A 24760-nucleotide genomic window follows, 5' to 3' on the forward strand; every position below is an offset into this window, starting at 1 on the left:
GCTAGAGTAGACTAATAAGCTCAGCATACCAGGTGAGTGCAACATAAATTAGAAATGTGTGGAATTTGTCTGGATTGAAGAAAAAAAAGGGCGAGTTGTTTCTCCACTCTTTAAAGCTATATTTTGTCCAATTATTAATATAGTTGAAATATAAAAACAACCTAATCAAACCAAATAAGTGGAATGGACTATGAAGCAATCAACTAAAATAACAAAGATATCTCAAACCGGAGTTTTTTTTTAATTTATTTTAAAAGATGAAATCTCACACCAAAGTTAGATAACTAGAGCATGTTTAGCACTTTTAATCAAAAAAAGAGATTTTTAGCATTGCCTTTGATTTTTAAAGTTTTTTGTTTCCTTGTAAAAGAGGCGGTCAAAACACTTTTCCAATTTTTTTTCTTAGCAGAAGCAAGATCTGGATAACATTGCAAAAATATTTCTTTTAGGTTAACTTATTATTTCTTTAAAAATTATTAAAGTATCTGTTTTTCTTAAATTAGCACCAACCGTACTCTTAATATGCCATTTTTCCATCGAAGCTCTTCTTGAAAAACTTACATACCATACAACTTTGATTACTAGAAACTGCTCAGTTATTATATTATTACTTTATAAAACACTTTTGTCTCCTCATAAAAATTTTCTAAAACAGCAGCAAACCATCGAAAAATGGAGTTGGTAATTTCAACCCAAATTAAGCTAACTTAAAACCTAATCTACGTCCTTGCAAAGAAGATTCTAGATTAAACACAGTAACACTACTATTTTTAAGTAAAATTTTCAATTTACGCTAGTAACAAAATGGTATCAAAATCAGGATATCATAAATAAAAGAGTCCCCCAACTTTGAAGGGAGAGGTTCCTAGCGTCCTATACCAGCAAATAGAGTATGAACAACCGGTGAAAAAAAAAAAATTTAATTTGAACAATCCGTGATTTTTTTTTTTTTTTTGTTCCTAGCCATCAAGTCACCAAGGCAAGCAGACGGGTCGGAGTGACAAAGCTAACGTGGCCCCACGTCACGTACTTTCGAAGAAATGAAGAATTATACGGGCGGCCGGTTCGATTCCGTTCGGAGGGTATCATCGTTATTCTCTCGAAATGCGGTGGGCAATCCAGAGCCTTCCACCGCGTCCGTATTTGTTTTATATACGGGAACGGCTCTTGGATTTAAAGAGTAGTAGGCCGTTGGAGAGACGTAGCCAGAAGCCAGCAAGCGAATCTTCGAAAGAGCTCTCGTTCTTTTCTCCCTTCCTCCCGCCTCTAAAAAGATTCCTCCCAAATTTTTAGGGCTTTGGAGGGATTAAAGGTTTGAGAATTCATTAAATCTTGGCGTGGAAGAGGATATTTGTGCTCTGGTTTGAGTTCTTCGTGGGAAGAATCCAGGTTTTTTTTTTTCTTTTTTTCTTTTTCTGAGAGAAATGTGCTTAGAACTCCAGAATCGGGGTTATGAAATCCTGTTCTTTTATTAATTTTTTCTCCGTGTCTGATTAGCTTGGTGTGCTGGTGGAGGATTTATGTCCGGCAATGGTGTTTTCTACTAAGAATTCTCGCGAATGGAACAATTTTTTTGCTGTTTTGTTTGTTTGTTTTTTTGGGCGGTGGGGTTTGATATTTAGCCTTTTGTCTTCAGTAGGAGATGCAGAGAGGAAAAAAAGAAGAGAATAAACTCCTTTGAGAATAAACGAAGGGTTCTGTTTGCGGTTTTCGAGATGTCTTGAGAGGATTTGAGGCTTCTTTACCACTTGCCTTGTGAATTTCTAACGAAATGTGAAGATTTTACTGGAAATTGTCTTGCATTAATAGAATAATCTTTATTTTATCTACGTTTTTGAGATTTACTTAAGTTTCTAGTATGTTATTTTTATCTATGATATGTCGTGCTAAACTTGTTAATAGTGAAAAAAGTGATTTTTTTCAAAAAAAAAAAATCACAAAAAGGTGATATTTGCCTGCTCTTCTCGTTCATTGCAGGAATAAGCATAACGACAGGTTCCATTAAAGCGGCGGGTTTGGTGGAGTGTTTTTCATGGAATACTGAATTCCAAAACTTTTCACGATTCTGCTGGTGATTTTGGAGCTGCTGCGGTGTATGCGTAAAGATTTGTGCCTCTGGGTTGAGAGATTCATTACAGAGGTAAAATGGAGAAGTCTTTGTTGTCCATCCTGCTGGACAATCAGAGGGGTGGAGAGCAATCCATCCTTGCGACGTTAAAGTTTGCTATTCTGCCAATTGCAAAGGTCTTCACTATGTGCTTTATGGGGTGTCTCATGGCCTCCAAGTATGTGAATATCCTTCCTTCCAATGGCCGTAGGCTTCTTAATGGGGTAAGCAGAACTTAGTTTTTATTGACTGTGCTTTTGTATTAATAGTTTTATGATAAAAGAAAATAGGGTTAAAAGAAGTTCTTTCCTTCTGCACATTGTCTTTGCTTTGACATTTAGTTAATGTTTATATATGGTTGTTAGCAAATTTAAATAACTAATTAGCTTTCATGAAAGTTTTAAGTAGTTAGGATCTCACTTTTTGAAATTCCAGCAAAGTGAACATTTTTTTTTTCAAAACATATTACTTGGTTTCATCTACTTGCATGCATACGCGCACAGAGGACAGAGGGAGAGAGACAGCAGTTTTAACTTTAAAGAGGTCAAGTTGATATTTAAATAATATTGGAATGGTATGAAACCGATTAAAAAGGAATTTAATGGGTCAAGATGGAAAGAAGAACAGAGGGATCAGTAGGGTAAAGAAAGTTGTCTTTTTATCCATTACCTGTGGCAGCACTACTACTCACTCCATGCTAGGTTGTTGAGAGAGGTAAGGAGATAAAACCTGGCAGTTAAGTATGCTTAGATGGAGAAAATTATGTCCTCTTTCTTGCACATCTTTCCTACATTTTCTCAGCGACCTATCATAGTCTTAAATTTTCTCAATCCATTAGTTGGCTTCCAAAGTTCGCTAGCTACAATAGTAGATTCTTGTAGGGTATGAATTTTCCATGGTGGAGACCTTCTTATGGATCTGGTATATTCATCAAATGCAGGTGGGGTACACCAAAACATGCAATGTTTTGGTGTGATCTAACCGTCACTTGGAGTATGGACCTTTCAGCAGCCATCTTGCTGGATTTTTTTTTTTTCCATAACTAGCCATCTCACTGGTTATAAGCAGTTCTTGAACCTGATATCACACCATGCTGTGACCCTCAAAGTCCCAAAGAATGGTGCACATTTTTTTTATCAAATAGTACCATTCTATTAATTGGATCTAATGTATATAATTAGTAAGATGTATCTCAAGGGACTCCTTTAACTGGATGCTAATGTGAAATTTTACTCATCTTTCCTTTTGCATGCTTGAATAAGGTTATCATTCTCCTTCTTGACATCTAAACTGTGCTTTGATTTTGTCATCCTGATAGCATCGGGCCCCTATGCAGGAGCTGAATCATGACTGTATATTTTTCTTCTCCACTTTCTTAATAAAATGTGGGTAGCAACTTTGCCTCCCATTGCATCAAACAAAAAAAAAACATCTAAACTGCAAGATATTTTTGGGGATCTTCCAATAACTGCGAAGGAAATCTCTCACCTCTGCATACCCATTTGGCAACATATGTTAGCCAGAAATCTCTCACCTCTGCATACCCATTTGGCAACATATGTAGCCACTCTGGTCAAAGCGTATGAGATCATTTTGGTGCTTTGATTTTCACAAATAGTGCCAAATTTATTGCAGGTGTTGTTTTTCTGTTTCATAATTCATGCTGATTACACTGTTGTTTTTTGAGCAATTGGAAATAAGGAGTCGTGTTAATTTGTTAATCACTTCTGATTTCTTTCCAAGTTCTCCATCGGTGTTGTTAACAGACTGTTTTGATATGTGTGCAGCTAGTCTTTTCTCTCCTCCTTCCTTGTCTGATATTTTCTCAACTTGGAAGAGCAATTACTCTAGAAAATTTGTTGGAGTGGTAAGAATGCTTCTTGACTTATTTTTGGTTAATATCTTTAAGTTTGAAAAGCAAACTGTGATAGTATGTGATATTGTCCTGTAACATCTTTCTTGATTTGTGGGTGAAATATTAAGTTTCTTAGTAAGCCTTTTAATGGATCTTTTAATAACTGCATGCATGCACATGTGTGTTTTTTTGTGTACATATGTGTGTTAGAATAAGAGGAAGAGGATAATGCCAAATATGACAAAACATATTTGCAAATTTAGAAACATATCTCAGCCTTAGGCTCGAATGGTAAGTCTTAAGCAGTGATTAGTTGGTTGGCTACATACAGCAATGAATGCTTTATCACATTTCTAGAACCATTTGTGCTCTTACTATTGGTGTCATCCCAGTTTGAACTAGTGTGAAGTTATAGTGAAGGTACGTTAGGATACATAAATGACCATTAGCAGGAAAAAAAGCCTACCCCTCTATAGAAGCATGCTAGTTTTTTTTTTTTCCCCTTCTCTCCTGGTGGTGGATTTTTGGGGGTGGGGAGGCTCAAGAGGGAACATTGATATGAAGGAACTATTGGAAATAAAGCATTTGATATGACTTGATGTTCTAGGTAGTTTCTTGTAAATTTTTTTTTGTAACTTCTATGGGCCAAGAAATTATTTTCTAGCATTGAGGGCTCGTTCTTACTTTTCTGAGCTTCATCCTCTTTAATTTTCTGGACTTGGGTGTTTTCTCAGGGTACATAAAGTAATCTGTAATCTTTATATTGATGGGTGAATGCTCCTTTTTTTCTCCCGCCTAATGCTCTGCTTTTTTCAAAAATATGCAATGCCTAACATTGTAACAACAGGTGATTTATTGACTTTCTAATATTGTCATTTCACCTCTTTTATTTGATTTGTGTTTCCAATAATTGTGTTTTGGTATGATAAATTGGTAAAATAGCATCTTTATTTTTATTTTGGTATTAAAAATATAAATTATATACTAGCATCTAACAAAGTTGCAACTGCAGGTGGTATATTCCTGTCAATATCCTTATGGCTACAATATCAGGATCCTTAATTGGTTTTGTTGTAGCATGTATTGTTCGACCCCCATATCCATATTTCAAGTTCACTATCATACATATTGCAACTGGTAAGTCACTTTCTTTCAGAATATGACAAACAAGCATTGTTATTTTGTCTCGTTCCAGAAAATTTATTTGCATGATTAATTGTGTTTTCACTGTCCCAGCATCTCCAATGCACATTAATGACTGAGTGATCTTGGTCCTTTAGATATTCTGTTTTATAGTTCTTTACTTTAAATTTGAATATAGTTGTGTTTGGCATTCGCACTGCATTTGCCATTGGAAAGTTGGATGGGGATCTCGATCTAGAGGATGGGATGGCTATGATGACAGTTAGTATGGATGGTTCCTGAAAGTAATTAAACAGATGAAAACTAATAAGGGAGAACAACTTATGCTTCCTATGTTGCTTTCACAAAGAAATAGATTACTAGATAAATCACATGACTGAATTGATCAAAGCGAAAATGGATGAGATCAGTAGGATTTAACATATAATTTCCTCTGACAGATTTTTCTTTCTTCATGTGGTCAATATTGAGTTTTAGGGATTAGTTCTAGGGAAGCGAAGTAAGCGATGGTTTTTTGAATCATCACGTAATATGCCATTGAAAGCAACAGTAGGTCTTGGGGTGGTTTATTGGATTTGTATTATATTGCTGAAATAAATGCATTGTGGACCTTGAACTTCTCTTTTACTAAATAACAAATATTGGAGTGTGCTGTAAATTGAATCTGCCATTATCACTGGTTTCACAGTCATGCAAGTTTTCCAAATGGAACAAGTATATGTTGAGTTTGTTTTTTGTGTTTGTATCATTGATGTAATATTCGTATGCTTTTTGAGGAAAAATATTACTTTCTTAAGGGTAAAGAATGTGTGTTCATAATTATAATTGAGATAGTCTTTTAAATTGATTCCATTGTCTGCATGATGAATAGTCTTCTAATTTTATCGTTTTCTGTGAATCTGAACTTAAGTGGGATATTTGATGCAAGAATTAGGATTGCATGTTTTGAACCTTAAACATGTTGCAAGCTAATCCATTTTATACCTCAATCTAATGATTTCTGGTCTTGGTTGTGGATCTCCCAATCTCCACCATTGCTCTGAATGTTATCTTTACGGCCATCTTTTTTCTTCCCTCAACAATAATACAGCAAGAAAGAGTAGGATTTCCTGCTTCATCGTTTGTGACACATGAGAGTGTGATCTGAATGACTTATGGACAATGTCCTATCAACACTCTTCTACAGTATGTATTCTTGAGAGCGCTGAATCATTTCTACTTGAATACAGGGAACATCGGGAATATACCTCTGGTTCTTATTGCAGCTTTATGTCGAGACGAATCCAATCCATTTGGTGACTCTGACAAATGTAGCCAAGATGGAAATGCATATATTGCATTTGGTCAGTGGGTAGGTGCTCACTCTTGCTCGTCTCCTTAACCTGTCTGATCTATTTTTCTGAAAGGTAGACAGTTCATATTTTTTTTCTCGTCTTCTCCAGTAAATGAATGTGAGACTGACAGTTCCATTACTTATATTGGTAAAGCTTATTATGAACAGATGCAAAGTCAGGTTAATAGCATGTGATCCTTTTTTTAAGGTGATATTGCATTTTAATTTTTCCTCCATGGCATTTTTCTTCCTCTAGTTTCCACTTTTCTGCTTTATTTGATGAATGCAAAAGTGAAAATTATTCTGAACAAATTTTCCTTCCTTCTGTAGTCTCTACTAATGCATGCACACCTGTAAAAATGAAGTGAAATGAAGCAGATTTGATAATTTTTCAAAACATGAAGCGACATGCTCTTTGGTATGTAGTTTAGCCATACTTTTTTCATGTTTATTGGATGCATTAACAGAAGACAAGGTAGAATATAAAGTGGAAGTCCACGACATGCAAGATTAATATATATATATATATATATATATATATATATATATATATATATATATATATATATATATATATATCTGTGTGTGTGTGTGTGTGTGTGTGTGTGTGTGTGTGTGTGTGTATATATATGTATATGTGTATACATATATATATATATATGTATATAGATATACATATATATATATATACACACATACACATATACATATATATATATATACACATATACATATATATATACATATATACATACATACATACATACATACATACATACATACATACATACATACATACATATATATATATATACATACATACATACATATATATATATATATATATATATATATATATATATACATACATATATATATATATATACATACATATATATATACATACATATATATATATATACATACATACATACATACATATATACATAGATACATACATATATACATAGATACATAGATACATATATACATAGATACATAGATACATATATACATAGATACATAGATACATATATAGATACATATATATACATATAGATACATATATATACATATACATATGTATATGTATACATACATATACATATGTATACATATACATACATATACATATGTATACACAGATATACATATATATGTATATATATATACATATATATATATATATATATATATGTATGTATGCATGTATGTATATATATATACGTGTATATGTGTGTGTGTGTGTGTGTGTGTGTGTGTGTATTATGGTTGATCTATGGCATTACAGTACCTTTGTATGTGAAGATCTAATATAACAAAATAAAAGCTGTGTCTGAAAAAGACATATGATAAATTCATGAAGAACCAATATAGCCCCATAAATTCATCATTGTTTCTATAAAATACACCAAAGACAATATATGGATGCATCTTAACAATAATTAGATAACTGGATGCTATATACGCATATGCTACTTTTCTACTAAAAATAACATTCCATTGGCTGATATCTCATAATTGTATAAATTATAATTCTAAAATATTACTGGGGTAGTAAAGATGTTTTCATGATTATTAGTAAAATATCTTCCATCTTCCTTCTTTCCTTCTTTCTTTCTTTTTACTTTTAGAAAAGAGAAGGTGAATTGTATGTGTGAAATTAGGTTTCAGAATGTATCCAAACTATAGTTCATTAATGGTTCTTTCTCATGTGTCAACAATAAAAGAAAGGCCAGTACTTTTGGTTCTGGAGTTGGTTACGGCTCAGCTTGAGATCAAAAGATTTCTAACAACATCTATTGCAGAATAATAAACAAGACTATACATGTAAACTAGTAAATATTGAAATATGATGTGTTTTAAAAGCAAGGAAGTTGTAGATGTTATGTATGTTATATAATTCTACATAAATTGGTTTCTCACTGTGTTTACAATGCACAAAAGAGGATATACTTAAATGCAAACATAATTACTAGAAGAAACCTTTTGTAATATCTCATGGTAAGTCATAATTAGTATGATCCATTAATGTGCTTTGGTTGTGCATGTAAACAGGATATTCAATGAAAATATGTGACCGACCAAGCTGATCCGGTTTGTTCAGAACAGTTAGGTCTATGCCCTGTATTTCAGTTGGGTCACCAAATAAATATCATTAATATTGTCAAAACATGCTCCTCATTTGAATCAGACCATGATCTCCAGTCAAAACCTAAACTGCTACTGCATCTAAATGTTATGCACTGCCTTTTATCAGACCTCCTTTTGTAATTCAGAGAAGGTCATCAATTTTACTTTCTAAGGTTTATAATCTGGAATGAATTGTATAATGGTTGGCTAGTGTAATTCACTCTGTTGAGGCCCTATTGCACTAACTTTTGCTTTTGAATCTCTAAGGATTCGCTGTTATGCATGTTTTAATAGCAGAACTTTACTTGGTGAGTTTCATATGCATGTTTTGTTCCCAGTGGAATATAATACTGAAGTTTGATGCTTTCTTTAAGTGGTTCATTTCAAATATGTATTTTGAGAGATGCAAAAAGAAAAATTATCAAGTATCATATAATTCTCAAATCTCAGGAGTTTTAGGTTTCTTGTGAAGAATATTCTCTTGGAGCACTTGAATTATATTTGTCTCCAATGATTTCTAGGAGGTCAATAATCGGTCTTATCGCTACATGTACACCCATGGCATTGAAATAATGAATATTTTTGGTAATGCTACTGATTTGTGAATATAAGCATGTACTGGTCAAGAAAAACATCATGTGCTACAGTGCTACCCTGCCATTTTCCTGGATAAAAGTAAAGTTGCATTTATTCTTTTGATCATATATCCATCATAATGCCATTTCTTGTTATTATTATTGCTATCATCATCAAGAGGGAGGGGAACTTCGCTTGGTTCATTGAGATAATGATGAAAAATCACCAAGATATCAGGACCCACAAGCATAATGCAGTTTACTATTTTGCCTTGTTTTCATTTACAATACAGATATGTTAATTAGAAGTTGGTGATATGGCAGGTTGGCGCAGTTGTTCTGTACACTTATGTGTTTCAGATGCTTGCTCCACCCCCTGAAGAAACCTTTGATAGCCTTGAAGAGGAGAAGCTCCCAATTGCAGCTCCTGTTAATGCTGTTAATAATGCCATACCTGAGCAAGTGCCATTGCTAACTCCACAAAAGCCTGAGGCAATAATGTTAGAATCTTCAAAAAGAGGAAAGGTAAGAACATTTTGTGTTTCTTGTAGCTTCACAAATGCATGACCCAAAATCTTATATGCACATGTTTATTTTATTTATGGTGTTCTTAATTTTTAATTCTAAGTACTGTATCTTTTTGAAAAAGCAAGACTCAGCAGAAACCCCATTTGAAAACATATCTAAGGAATATCATGCCTTAGTTGAACTAGGAAACTCAAACATGTGCCTCTTAAGGGGTGTTTTATCAAAGGGTTTTAGGTTCTTGATCTTGTCATCATAGTGATTGATCTCTAAACAAAAGGTTTATATCCCCCTTAGATTGCATGGCAAATATTCTATCCATTGACAACATGGCATAATTTTGATGAAATATTGACCATGTGAAATGGCTCGTAGTAAGGATGGATAAGTAGATCTGGACCATTTACATAAACCTAAATTAGATTTCAGAGACCATGATTCCATTTATTATGTGTAATGAGCACAGATCATATAGAGTCCTATTTAAACTTGCACATTTGAACTCAGATCAGGTTGCACAACATGCACGTAATAGGCAATTTATATACTTCAGGTCAAGATCAGTTAGCTAAATTAGGTTGGTTACCTAGTCAGACCTCATAAGCCTTAACATGAGTTCTAGAATGAAGTTTTATCTATTTATGGTCATTTGGTTGATTCTAAACTTAAATGTACCGGCTGATTAAACTCAGGTAAGTAAAAACATGCATAAGGTCAAATTGCAAGACATAATTTCATGAAAATTAAAAAAGAAAGCTAAACTATGCACATTATAGCTGCACTTGTGAAGTCCAATTTTACTTTTTTTAAATATTAATCCAGACAAGTCCGTAATGAAATCCTTTCCAATCCAACAAGAGAAAAGAATTACTTTGTTAGGACACCAATGAGCCTCCATCTCTTCATGCTCATTTAACCCTACCAAGCATACCATCTCCAAATCATTTGACTTCATTAAGAGTCATGCTATAAGGCACTCCTGCATCACCCTGGAACTGGGCCTGAAATCAAGTTGCCTAATTCTTTCAACATCACTGGTGGGCCCAGCGATGGTGCAACTACTCCATCATGTTGGGCAGCTCATCAAGAAGGATGTATGGCTAGAGCATAATATTCATCGCCACAAGCTCATCAGGCACAAGGTTGCATTGACCATAGTATCATTCAGGTCAGGAGAGTCTCTTATTGGTAGTCCCAGAGATCACTCTGTCAGTCCAGTGAGTGGGGGTAGAATTCTCCACTTGTTAAAACACGATAAATCAGGGACTCATTGCCAAAGGTGACTGAGGTGTGAGTTATGCTAGTATCAAGCGGGCAATAGCATTCACAATGAAATCATGAGAAGGTGGGCTAGGGTGGACAAGGGCAATTCTGACTTCAGATTATGCATTGAAATTTCTATGCTGGTTAGATCTACCATTTTCCTTTCTCATGTGAAGCTGTACCATTTGCTTGTGCATGGCGTCATGCCTATGTGATAATAATGTGGTAGAGTAGGATCTGAGTTGATGGCAGATCCCAACCTCTAACTGAATATATCTCTGGAATAGCATTATCCAAGGATATGAAGAAGATGGGTTAGTGGCTTTAGTGGGGCCAATCTGGTTTGTCACTTTGTGGCTATAGCCACCTTTGTTCAAAGCACTCATGGGTGTCCCATTTCACAGGTTTGTTGAAGATTTCACCAACTTGTGCATGGAAATGCCTTGCTATTTTATATGACGAAATGATACTTTTTACAAATAGTAGGACCATTATCTAACTTTTTCTCAGAAAAATCATCTAACTGAAAAAACTTTTTGAAATGAATGTTTGTTTGTCATGACATGGGCTTTCAATATACTGAATGCAAGATGGAGCCACCCTATTCCAGAGTTCTTGTTCTGCGAGTTCACATTAGATTCATGATCAGAATGATATCATCTCAGCTATCTTTGATGCTTATTCCATGGATAGCCTATTGAGGTTTCCAAAGGGGTAATAAATAGTTTTGTTAAATACCATCTGTTCATTATCTGAGACGTTTGTTCTGAAACAGTTACAAATCTGGCTATTCTTTCAAGAAACGTTTTTTATTTGACAAATTTATCTCCTGATGATTGCAATTATTACAATCTTTTTTTCAACTGAGAGTTCTGTTTTTTTTTTTTTTTTGTTGGAATTTAACTGCTCAAACTCCTGATGCAGATAATCAGCCAGCTGCACTATCTTGTTGAAAAATTGAAGTTAAAACGGTTTTTTCAGCCTCCTATAATTGCTTCGGTAAGTAATCTATCTAAATATAAAATATGATCGATATTTTCAGTACCTGTATGGTAAAATCTCCACTTTATTCAACAATTCTTTAATACTTTGGATGAAATTCCAGACATACTCTACTATTCTTAAATAAAGCCTTCTCAACTTAGGGTTCTATTCCACATAGAAGTAGATGTTGACAAGAACTTGGAAAAGGCTTTAAATGATATCATACAGGGATTGGGACAATCTGCAGTTTTCCTCATTTCTTATGGTTGATTCCTTTTCTTAAAAGAAAAAAAATCTGATTCTTCTGAAGCTTATCATTTTCTATTAAAATTCATTCTGTTGTTATGGATTTTCTTTTTTGAGTATGACTGGCTATAACTTATGTTTTATCATTGTTAATTTGTACAATTGTTCTTGCAACAGATGCTGGCAATTGTTATTGGAACCATACCTTTCCTAAAGCAATTGATCCTTACAGATGATGCTCCATTTTTCTTTTTCACTGACAGCTGTCTCATTCTCGGGTATGGTGTCCTCTTGTTTGTTTTCATCATAATGCATTAGCTGTTTAAGTAGCATGAATGATATTGCTTATCTAATGGAAATAAAGTTTGCATTCTTGACGGTGGCTAACAGACATGATTAATCCAAGTTACAAGATTGACTTCTCTTTTCCCATTCATGAGCCTGCTGAAAAGCAAGCAATTCACCGGATAAATACTTGTCTCTCATGAGATTAGAAATATAATTGACTGTCTATGAGGTAGGTCCATATTAGTTGACTTAGCCTCGGTGAAAGGTCAATTCACGAAGAAAGAGTATTGTTCACTAGACTTGCGCTCTTTGATGCACAAAGGCAAATGAAGTTTGTTGTATTTTCTTCAAACAAGGTCTATAAGATAGAATGGAAGTTGCAAATAAATTCCCCAAAAAAGGAAGTCGGAGCACAAATGAGGTTGCATAGTAGAGAACTGAGTGTGCTTAGATAGGATATGGTGAAAGTATTGAGTCTAACCAGTGAACTGAAATTTATAGTATTCTGTATTCACAGGACCACTGATAAGGTGTTCAGTTTAACTAAGGAACGGTAGGGATGGAGGCTTGATGTTGGCGTCAAGGCAGGTCTGTGTGATAGGATATGTCTACGAGCAATAGTTATAGTAGGGTATAAATGGATGGAGATATTCTTACCACCAGAAAGTCCATGCAGTGGCATGCACGACTTCAATAGTCATTTAGCCTAATAATTAGCACTACCTGTTGACCGGTTTGGTATGATGTTGGTATTGTATCATACCGACCCGAGGTGCACTGGAACCAAGGGGATGGACAGGGAGAAGGAGGAGAGGGAGAAAGGAAGAGGGGGGGGGGGGGCGCAAAGCCGCCGTGGTCATCTTCGTCTTCCAAAGAAAGAGACAGAGAGAGAGGATGAGCTGACAGGTCATCATCTTCATGGGACGGAAAGACTGAGAGTGGGAGAGGAAAGAAAGAGAGAAGGCAAAGCATGTCTTCTGGTCATTGGAGGCGGCAGCACCCATGGGGGTGGCATCAAAATCCTAGCCCTAGCCGAATGTGAGAGGTAGTGGGAGGTGATTGGGAGGCAAGGCAACTCAGGGTCTGGCCTACAGGTGTTACAAAGACAGCAAATTGTCCTAAACCACAGAACCTGGCAGTTCTGCTTGGTTCGTGGTCTGTTCCAAACCAAAGCTGCATCTCGATCCGGTTTGTGCCCAGAACAGGTTGGTGTGCCCTGAACCAAATAGTTCGGCTTGAGACAGTTGGTCTTGGATTAAGTTATAAGATGTTGATACCAGTGTCCTGTGGTTCAAATCCTACCTAACCTCAACTTCAGCTGGGCTTCCTCCTCTTCTAGTTTTTAGAAAAAGAAATAACAAAAACAAAATTCTTTAGTCACAAAGGAATCATCGGTTAAATAACACAGCTTTCTACTTATTAGAGGCATGTTATACTTAGAAGGGAAAATTCTAGTATTTTTTCTAGACCGACTGACAAAGTCCCAATTTATAAGTTGCTTAACCTCCCTCTATTTTGTTCCATTAAAAAGATTCTCCTTGATCTTCAATCATGTAGAAGTTTGAAAGAGAGTTGATAGGTTGATGAGGGAGCCGCTTTTGAGAAATTAACATTCCAAACTAGACAAGAGCCTCCAATTCTAACCTAGCAGCTTTTCCTTCTTCTTTCGGTCCACCTTAATAGCTCCAAAACTCTTGATCAATTATTTGATATGTAAGGAGACATTATATATATAATCTTATGCTTGAATTCTGTCATATGAACACCACCAGTGAACTCTTTTCTTGATTGGTTTTTGATCTAGGAATTGGCTGAGAATCTCAAAATGAGCAATTGTTGTGAATGGTCATAATATTAAACTATGATATCATCCATATAAAACTCTAGCCAAACCTGTTTTATTTATTGAAAAATTCTTTAAGACCATTTAAACATGCCTTACGAGATATCCTGCTTAACTCTCTATCATCATGTCAAGAGGACAATCCTTGCTACATGCAACATCCCTCTGCGGACCAAATAATCCAAAAAGTATGAACTTCATTTAACAAAATTGAAATGCTTTTCTTTCCAACAATTCTTGATTCATTTAATAGGAAAGCCAAGCCGTGGAAACTGAGTGGGGAGAAGTCCAAGTAGATGTCATTATAAGCTCATTCATTATCTTTTCTTTTTTAGCAATACTGAGGATTTGACCCCTGGACCTTCTCCAAGGACAAGCCCTACACGGAAATGTGCCAACGAACCATGCTAATAGTTGTTGGCATAACTTATCCATCATGAAGCTTAAAGTTGAGCCATACCTCCCCTTTTCCATTGTTCTCAATAAATATTCTTCTTCCTATATTTTCCTTGTAAGATTGGAACAACTTATGCACCCTTTCTGGAAAACCAACCAGTGGATCTCCTTGCTTCAAAGCAAGATTTGGCCTGAAATTTTTCATATGTTTGATTCCAATATTCTGCAGAACATGAGTAATAAAATTGCATTTAGAGAGATTATAATGATATCAATTTGGTTCTGTTAACTTACCACGGGACCCTAAAACCTTAAGCTCTTAGGGAAGGGGTCACCAATGTATATCGGGCCCTAAAACCTCCTTATATGCAGTGCGGATCACATACCTGAAGCCTTGAACAAGTCAAGAACAACTCAGTAATAAGTCAAGGACGACTCAAGAAATAAAAGGGAAAAATAATGAATCAGGAAAAGACTCAAGATAATGAGCAGCTGAGTGTGTGATATAAAGAAGAATTGACCTAAATGGGGATTTGAACCCATGACTTTTGGTTCTAATATTATCCTAATGAATCACTGAAAGGGGTTTACATATTTTCTTGTGTATTCTTAGGGCATTTTGGACTCACTGACTCAATTTTGAATGGTTGTATCATTGTTTGCGTTTTGCTATGAGATTGCCTGTAAGTGCTTATAACAATAGTGATTGATTTGCACAGAATACCTTAAGTAAGCATGCCTTGTTTTGGTATTGGAAAAAAACGTTGATGATTAGAAAGATCTTGTCAAATTGATTAGAAGGTTACTTTAGTATAAAATTTCCAGAAGATCAATTTTTTTTTTTTTTTAATCTAACAATAATATCCTGCTCTCAGGGAAGCCATGATCCCGTGTATTTTGCTTGCTCTGGGTGGGAACCTTATTGATGGTAAGCTTATCTGTCTTCAAATATTTTCTTACTTGTCTCCAAGTCATACATTTAATTACTTATAATTGCAGTTCTTATTTTGCAGTTGTTTCTAGTATGCTTTACATTTCTATAATATCTATTTGAGAACTTCTCTATAATATCTACTACAAACCAATATGATCTTTATCTCATGTGTCATCCATCTATCTCTTCTTGTTAAAGTCTTTATCATGTGGGCCCTATAACAAGCTAATACTTAAGAGCAAAATATAGATAAGACGGCAGATGCTAACAATAGTTTTACAAGCATATGATTCATTCTTGCCATTAGATGGTATGTTGTATGCTCCAAATGATGGTCTATCCATTCAAATCTAGTTGAGACTGGATTTCTTGGGTTCTCCCCGAAGTGATACTTTAGAATATTCTTGAGTAATCATTTCAGTATAAGTCTGAGGAAGCTAGCATGAATAATCAGGTATGAATGTCAAAAATGGTTAGATGAAGGATAACCACATTTTGAAAGCAAAGCAACCTTTAGGCAACCAATATAAATCATATTTTACACAAGAATGACTAAAGTAACCCCATTTTGAACATTCATGTTGATACGTATCTCTTTGGATGACAGCCTAGTCTTTGATATCTTTTGAACATTCATGTCAATACGTATCTCTTTGGATGACAGCCTAGTCTTTGATATCAGATGGATCTCATTCCATCTGATATGGTTCTGTTACACTAGTCTGATTTTACTAATCTTTTTTTAGCTCCTGATACTTCAATTTTGTGAATCATGGGCAGGAATTTTAAAAGTTTTGTCCAAACTTCCTCTTATATTTCTACAACCACTAATCAGAAGTGTTATTGTTGACATTCTGCGATGCGACTTTCACTAAATATTTTACTTTGTTTCTTTCAGGTCCAGGTGCAGGAACTGCAAAGCTTGGATTCCGTACAACTGCTGCTATTGTATTTGCACGGTTGATCTTGGTTCCTCCAGCAGGGCTTGGCATTGTCACTTTAGCTGATAAGCTAGGATTCCTCCCAAAGGGTGACAAAATGTTCAAATTCGTCCTTCTACTCCAGCATAGCATGCCAACTTCTGTGCTGTCTGGTATGGTCTCTCACTTAGAAAGAATACATCTGGCAGAACAACATGCTCTATATCATAGCCCCCTTTTTGTGAAATGGGCCAGAAGTTTTTCATACATTCCATGCTTGGATGCTGGAAATTAACATGCAGTTAGAAGATATCTGATTATTTGAATTTTTACATGGATCATAAATCTATGAAACCATCTTTGTTTCAAGACCTTCCATCACATGTCCTCACAGACAGGTGCAAGAGAAGGGCCTAAATTGCAAAGCTCATTTGATTAAAGCCTTGATATATGGTGGCCGGCTAGCTTTTATTCTTTCCCTCGTATTTCATTAACATGTCAACTTGTAATTGGTTGTGTTGACAATACTAGGTTATAAATCCATCGGTGGTTACATATATCTTAAAACTTGGTTGCAGGTGCAGTTGCCAACTTAAGAGGCTGGGGAAAGGAATCTGCTGCTGTCTTGTTCTGGGTTCACATTTTTGCAGTATTTTCCATATCTGGATGGATTTTGTTGTATTTGGGCTTACTCTTCTAAAGACCTCACTCGTCATTATGTTGGTACGAATTAGTGACATTTGATTCTTTAATTTCTTCCCTCAGCTATTTACCAATTCTCTATCACATATAAGAAAATAAAATGCAATCACATATATAGGCCACTCCCATTTTTTTTACTGTATTCTTGCAATTATTTTTCAGTGCCTTAATAATTGCATTTAAATGTTCTGGGGTTCATTTTAGTCTGCTCATCTTAACATTCTTTCATCATGTGACTACCAGGTATCATATGGAAGCACAAATAGATTCATGCACCTGGAGTTCAGATTGTACAGATCAGATCTGAAGAACTGAAAATATGCGGAGATCTGGTTTGATGGTAGAGAGATCATCCAGAGTATGAGATTTATGGGTATGCAGCTAGCTTCAGGGACAGTGGCCGCTAATAGTTATGACACAGCCTACACAGCCCCTAGCTTCAGGGACACCGTTCCATGTCCCAGCATCTGTCTCTAGTAATTATATTTATCCTCTGTTATTTCAATGGCTAGTTTTAGTATCATTCCTGGTTCTGCTGCTTGAGCTTCACCAAACATTACACACCATTCATCAGTATAGTACTCGTGTATATTCATTCTTGTTTTTTGTTATATTAATTAAGTTGATGTATTGATTGCATTAGAATTCTTGCAGTGACACAACAAGCCTTTTGTATTCTTACAGTGAGATGAAAGCATTTTGTGATATTCTAATAGCAACCTGAACGTTTAGTCCCATCTATTTGGGGTGTCAGTTTGGGTATCGGGGTGCAAAATTGTAAATTTGAACAGAGTTGAAATCTATAATTGATTTTCTGAAACGGCATTCTTCTTATTACATGTTCAATTCAGAGGTTTCAACTTTTGTTGCTGGTTGGTGTGCCTGAATAAGTGTCAAATATGCTGAAGCAAAGAACTTAATATTTTTAATGAATTGAAGAATTGAAGAACAGGTCATTAAAAAAGAATTCAAGAATGCATTGCTGACTTGTATCAGGTGTCTGAACTGGCCCAGCACAAATAAGCGCCAGAATTCTTGATCCAACCTTCATGAATTTTCATGTCTCTGCTTGCAAAATTCACAATGCAACAAGGATGGCCATTCAATCACAATCTATTTATAGGTTGATCATCACGATCTATAATTTATCCTCTAAATATTGGAGGCCCTAGGTCTTGAAAGTAGATAGATTACAAAGGGATGCTATGTCAGTATTGCTACTCTACACTTCCTCCTTGTGCCAGACTTACCAAACTCCAAACGGAACTGCTAACTTTCAATTAACTAATTAATTCTGGAACTTGGAAGAGAGCAGGCTTTGTTCATTTTCTGTGACCAGTTCACTAGTTTTCATTTGTTACCCCAGGAAGTAAACAATTACCTCAAAATTACATAAGGTTGGCTCTTTTTATAAGATTGGTGCTTTTATTGTTACCATGCAACTCCACCAGGCAGCATAAACTAAAACCAACACCAACAAATTTCACTGGCATGATAGGTATCATCAACCTAACGTTGGAGCATATGTAGTTATTCCTCATAGATTGCTTTTCCACAAGACCTATAAGAAGTCAGCAGTCTCAATAAGAGAAAATTCCACAAGATCAATAACGCTTATTTATTGGCATTGGGAGAGAACCGGGTCAGGAAGCTAAATGTAATATGCCACTATTTTTTCAGAAGTCTAGCATCATTCTTCCACTTTGAAACATTACCCCTCACCAGACAAGAAAAAGAGAGGCTGCAATACACGTAGATCAATTGGTGTTTTCTTCCACTTTGGTAAACTCTCTGCACCATGTTCAGCTTCTCACCGCATGGGAGATCTTAATGTAGCTGATCTACAGCCCACAACAATAATTTGGTCCAGCCATTCAATAATAGCTATTTAAAGATCTCCCCACCAATGGCTGTGGAATCATTCACAAACAGTTCTCAGGCCACCTAATAATATACCTTTAAAACCTTCACACGCGGTTAGAACCATGTAGTGCAGCTTCACGTCTTGTTGCATAGCCAATGGTTCAGTCCTTGAAACGGTACTTCTCAAGAGGCAAATCATGGCAAGCAGGCATTCTTTTATTGTACAACAATTTTTACAGCTTTGTAAAGGAGATTCTGCCCTTCTAGACTCACCAACATTACTGTCCGGGATACACATGGAACAAAGTATACGCTTGTGTCCCGTTGTTGTATCTACTACTGGCCCATAATTGCGTCCGCATAACCACCAAATTTATTCAACGGGTTTTCCAATTCTGTATGCATTCAATTATTGTTCTTTTAGAACTTACTTTGCCTTCAAGCAGAAAAAAGTTTTACTAATAAATTAGATCAAATTTCCAGTTAGTGTGCAAGACCAATCAATGTCACCAAAACCTTCAAGAGAACCATCCTGCCTTCAGTTTATCACTGTTTTATATGAGAACCACTCCACCATCGAACTCAGAACTTTAAAACTGCATCATGGAGACAGTTTCCTTCTCTCTAGAAAACCTTTCTTTGTGAATACTTTGCTGATATCCTCCATCTTCCATGAACTTGCTGACCCTTGTTCTGAAATTTCTCAAGAAGCAATCTGCTTTTGCTGTGCTGCCTTGACAATGCATATTTTCATCACCTAAAGTTTTCTTGTTATGGAGTCGATAAGACCCATTAAAAAAAAAAAGGTGGACATACTCCTATCAAGAAAATTCTCAGCGGTGATGCTAAGGGCACATAAATAAGCAAGCGCAATTAAAAATTGGAAGTCTTTGCAACCAAAGATCATGATTCCCCTGTTTCCACTTGCTTGATGTACCTTCTAGTCTGCCTTTTCAGTTTGAAATATTCAGGGCCAACAACCTTTGAACTGCTTGAGTTCATCTCTGCATCTAAATTCTGTGCACATTCAAATTTCCCAGCCTTCTTTAGATTATTAATGAGTGCACGGTAGACATATATTGAAGGATTGAGTGACTTTTTCATCTCATGGAATATGTTGAGCGCATCTCCAGTATGCCCTGCCCGTCCAAACCCATCAATTAGTGCAGTGTAAGTTTGCAGATCCAACTGAATTCCATTCTCGACCATTTCCCTTGCAAAAGTTCTGCACAATTCTAACCTGCCAAGTCTACGTAGACAGTTGACTAATGTGTTGTATGTAACAATATCAGGAGTATGGCCACAATCTTTCATTGATGCAAACACAGATAACATTTGATCCACTTGACCTGCCTTGCCTAATATTCCTAGAACTGTGTTGAATGTAACTTTATCCATCTGACAGTTCAGTTTTTTCAGATCTTCAAATATCATCATGCTTTTATTAATCTGCCCAGACTTAGCAATAATGAAAATCATCCTATTTATGACAGTAGGATCTCTGTGAATTGTAATTTCTGATACTTCTCTAACAAACTTGAGTACCAGACCTGTGTCAGCCACCTTCTGAAAAGCCTTTGCAACATTAATATATGAAGTTAAATCAGGAGGCAGACTAGAAAGTAGCAAATTTCTGAAGATCTCAGAAAAGATATTAAAATTGCCTGCATCGCCTGCTGCACTCAGGAGAATGTTATAAATATTGAGGCCAAGATGTATCTGTCTATCATGCAAAAGCCTCAACAAGCAAACAGCATCTGATAGTTTGCCTGATCTACAGAGCCTCTCAATGTAAATACTACACATTTCCTCAGTAGAGACAGTCTCATCCTTCACAGTGGAAAGAAAAAGTTCAAGAGCCCTGGTCACCTCTTCTTCATTGACAGAAACCCCAGTCATAACTGACCGCAAGTTCCTATGTGGAGGACAAAATTTGCACTCAATGGTAGCAGCAGGAAAGAAATCATTACCTACAAATGGGATGCACACAGTATACCTCTGCAGTAACAAAACTAAATGTCGGTGATAAATGTGTAATAGAACTCCACTAAAGATCTTAGTCACAAAAAGCAGGAAACAAAAGCAACAAAACAAAAAGAGAATCAGCTAATTGATGAGACAATATGATTCGAAGATTCTAAAATGTACTTCCGCCTGTTCAGAATTTTGTGCAAATGAAACACTAACTTAGAGATGTTAAAATAAGATTGGCAAACACAAGTTGGACAAGCTCGTGACTTGTGAAGAGAAAAGAAAAATATTCTGCAAACCAAGCAACATTTCATTTCACCCACTCAGCTAACTAAATGGCTGAATCAGTCCTTTTGAACATAGTGGAAAGAGTGAGTGCCATGACACCATATGAAAGGATTCTAGAATCATGTCCTGGGGTACATTAGAGAACAAAAAGGATGGTAATCACCTCCCACATGCTAAATTCACAGAAGAGTGCTGCAAAGAAATATATGTTAAAAAATACATATGCACCCAACTCACACGATTCCAAATATATCGCATCATAAGGACTTTGTAAAATCTTTAAATCCTATTATTCACTTTTCCTAACTTGACTCAAAACCTCTGAACAAGTGTCAAAGGAGAAGACTATACACAATATGGAGACAATTTCTCAACCATGTTGCACCACTTTTATAAGTGATGAGGTATCATCTATCTATTCACCAGGTGGTTCCAGCAAGGCTTAATTCTTGATGATGTTCAGAAGGCAACCTATCTGCAATGAAGAAATCAACCAGAGAATTCTAAAAGGCACAGAGGACATCACTTGGAATAGTAATCATGAGTTTACATCGATATTTCTTGGATTAGGAAAGAAAAATAAAGTGTTGAATATTCTACATCCTAAGGACATATTATACATCATTCTCCAACCCAACATCCATTTGTTCTTTAGGAATTCTTGTGCAATTACAGCCCAAAAAGCTAGTCCCATCCTCATATAAAAGAGGCAGGGTGCCTCAGATCCTTGCCATCATAAGACATAAAACAGCATGTGATCCCTATGACCTCCACCTACTTGATGCACTTTGTCTATATCTATTAATTCCATGCATGGAAAGTAAGGGTTCCTTCTACTCTCAAAAGCATGAAATTAACAATTACTAGGATAAAAATATGATCAAAGTTCGCCGTCTCGGTACCGGATCCTATACTGGCACCATCCTATTACAGTGTCGATATACCGTATAGTACGAGACAATCAGGCATATCAAATATAGGTACAGTATGGGACGGCATACCGGTTTGGCACTGGTATGGTATTGCCTAATACGGTACTGAGGTATTATCACATACAGCTGCATTCCATTTCTCCCACGTAACTTTATTATATCACTGTTTATAGTTTAGAAAAACTTATAAAATTGATGAATAAAGAAATAAGATATCTTAAATTAACCATAAAAGTAAACATTTTACCATTTGGAATTGGTTGATGAATCATGCTTCACCATATGGGTATTATAAGCTACATTATCTCTAAAATCTTTTATTATAGCACTCATCCATGGCCCCACCTCTCTAATGTTTCAGCAAAATGATGCTCCCTATCATTATTTCATCATTTTATCATCAAACTGCAGCTCATGCATTAGCTCTAGTGTGACAATTCCATGCAGCCACCTTCGTGCTCTCATACCCATCATGCTCATGTCTTTTTGTTGCTCTACATCATGAACCATGAAAGAGAGTTATGTCTAAATCTGAAAGGCATGTGATGACCGCATGATAAGAAAAGATCTTGCTTCCTTAAAATATTTCCTCAGCAATTCCAAATAATGATCAACCATATGCTACTCTGATTGATATACATTAAATCACATGCATATAACAAACACCAATGCACCTCAATCTAAGAATCAAGAGTAAGTTGCAGATAGCTATGGGCTTAGGGTCAGACCTTATGTAAACTCATTATTCCCAGAGAATCTGAAAAAAAAAAATAGCCTTAGATCCAAACCCAACTTTTATAAATCTGTGTGTAATCGATATTCAGATATCTATATGCCTGAATGCACATGTTGAACCAAGATAAAATTGATGTTGGCAAAATGTATCCAAGAGCCAGGTCTTAACTTGGAATAACATGTTATCATGTCCAGGTAACAATGATGGGTCCTCTTTAATACCATATAGAAGAAAGTAACTTCATTCAACAAAATTTAATTACATTTACAAGAGGATGGCTCCTATATACAAGTTATTAAGACATGATTAAAGTTTATCACGATATTTCATATGAATAGAAATCAAAGCAACCTAAATAATTCCATATACTTTCACTGTCTTAAACAGTGACCACGGTGACTCTTGAAGAAGACTTGCTCATAAAATCACATTATATGATTCAAATAAATAGGTGACAAGTAATATCAAAGAACAACTTTGAAATCAAAATTTAGTTTCGACTATCTGAAAAATCTACATTCCTATCAATTCTCTTAGCTCAAATACCTGAGAAACATCCTGCGCGCCCCCCCCCCCCCCCCCCTCTTTCTTTTTTTCTGGTGAATAGAAACATTCCCCCTTATACAATCCAAAACAACCCACAATATGTTACTTATCTTATTCTTGGATCATTCTTTATCCAATATGAATCATTACATATTACAAACAAGTAAATGATCATTAGGAAATGGGATAACTAGGACATAAGAAATCACCCGAGAAGATGCAAACAAGAACCGGTAGTTCATCAATCTCGGAGAAGCCAAGCTGGAAAGCCGATTGAAATGATACGCAAGAAAGCTCCTTTCTCTGGAGCTTCCAATCAAGATACCATCTTTTTCGAAGGCCCTAATGCAGGTGTCTCTTCCGATGGCCGAGCCAAGATATTGGGATCGACTCCATCGGGGTAAGAGCGTCGCCGGCAATCTCATCTCTCCTCGCGGGGATTGGTATACGTCTCGCGCCCCAGGATTCCAGGTGCACCAAGGTTTCCACAGCCTCAGGTGAAACGCCGCGCGAGCATCTCCTCCCTTGCAGGATATCTCGGCGACCTGAGGGGATTCCAGATATCCCGGCCTGGCATCGCCATTGGCGCAGGAGGATGCCAAGAAAAACCCTAGACTCATTTGTTGACCTAAACCCAGAGCCTCAATGGACTCGGGATCCAAACCAGAGGGCAGCCTACCACCATCACAGAACAACAAAACAGAATCTGACATGTGGATTCCACCAAGGGGACCACATGAATGGATGGCTGTGATCCTCCAATGGCTTTTTTTTTTTTTTTTTTTTTTTTTTTTTTTTTTTTTTTTTTTTTTTTTTTTTTGCATATGATAGGCTGGACTTGCATATAAGTAGGACTGACAAAATATGATCTGACCCACCAATCCAACTCGTATTCGATCCGTCATAAACAGATTTGGATTTAAGCTAAACAGATTCGGATTATAAACAGGCCGATCCGTTTAACCCGTTTAATAAGTAGGTCGGATATGAGTTTTAGATATCTGATCCGTTTAACCCCGTTTAACCTGTTTAATATTTAGGTTGGGTTGAGTCAGATAACCCATTTAACTTGTTTAACTATTTCTGACCCATTTAATCTGACCTGTTTAACCAATTTAACCCATTTAAGATCCGTTTAACCTGTTTAAAATCTGTTTAATCTATTTCTGACCTATTT

The 24760-nt window shown here is 35.9% G+C and overlaps 2 protein-coding genes across 2 annotated transcripts; one reads left to right on the forward strand and one right to left on the reverse strand.

Moving 5' to 3' along the window:
- The first annotated feature begins 1192 nt into the window (after positions 1-1192).
- Positions 1193-18067, forward strand: LOC105046029 (protein PIN-LIKES 6). The gene is made up of 12 exons (XM_010924512.4): positions 1193-1389; positions 1978-2331; positions 3895-3974; positions 4975-5099; positions 6335-6456; positions 9471-9671; positions 11859-11933; positions 12342-12442; positions 15567-15619; positions 16524-16718; positions 17124-17268; positions 17491-18067. The coding sequence occupies exons 2-11, from the start codon at positions 2146-2148 to the stop codon at positions 17243-17245; spliced, it is 1260 nt and encodes a 419-aa protein (XP_010922814.1). The 5' UTR covers positions 1193-1389; positions 1978-2145; the 3' UTR covers positions 17246-17268; positions 17491-18067.
- A 774-nt stretch (positions 18068-18841) lies between these two features.
- On the reverse strand, positions 18842-24235 carry LOC105046028 (uncharacterized). Its single transcript, XM_010924511.2, has 2 exons — positions 23793-24235; positions 18842-21108 (listed from the first exon to the last, which is right to left on the reverse strand). The coding sequence occupies exons 1-2, from the start codon at positions 24201-24203 to the stop codon at positions 20014-20016; spliced, it is 1506 nt and encodes a 501-aa protein (XP_010922813.1). The 5' UTR covers positions 24204-24235; the 3' UTR covers positions 18842-20013.
- Between the last annotated feature and the right edge of the window lie 525 nt (positions 24236-24760).

The sequence above is a fragment of the Elaeis guineensis genome, chromosome 5, assembly GCF_000442705.2.
Source record: "Elaeis guineensis isolate ETL-2024a chromosome 5, EG11, whole genome shotgun sequence".
Lineage (NCBI taxonomy): Eukaryota > Viridiplantae > Streptophyta > Magnoliopsida > Arecales > Arecaceae > Elaeis > Elaeis guineensis.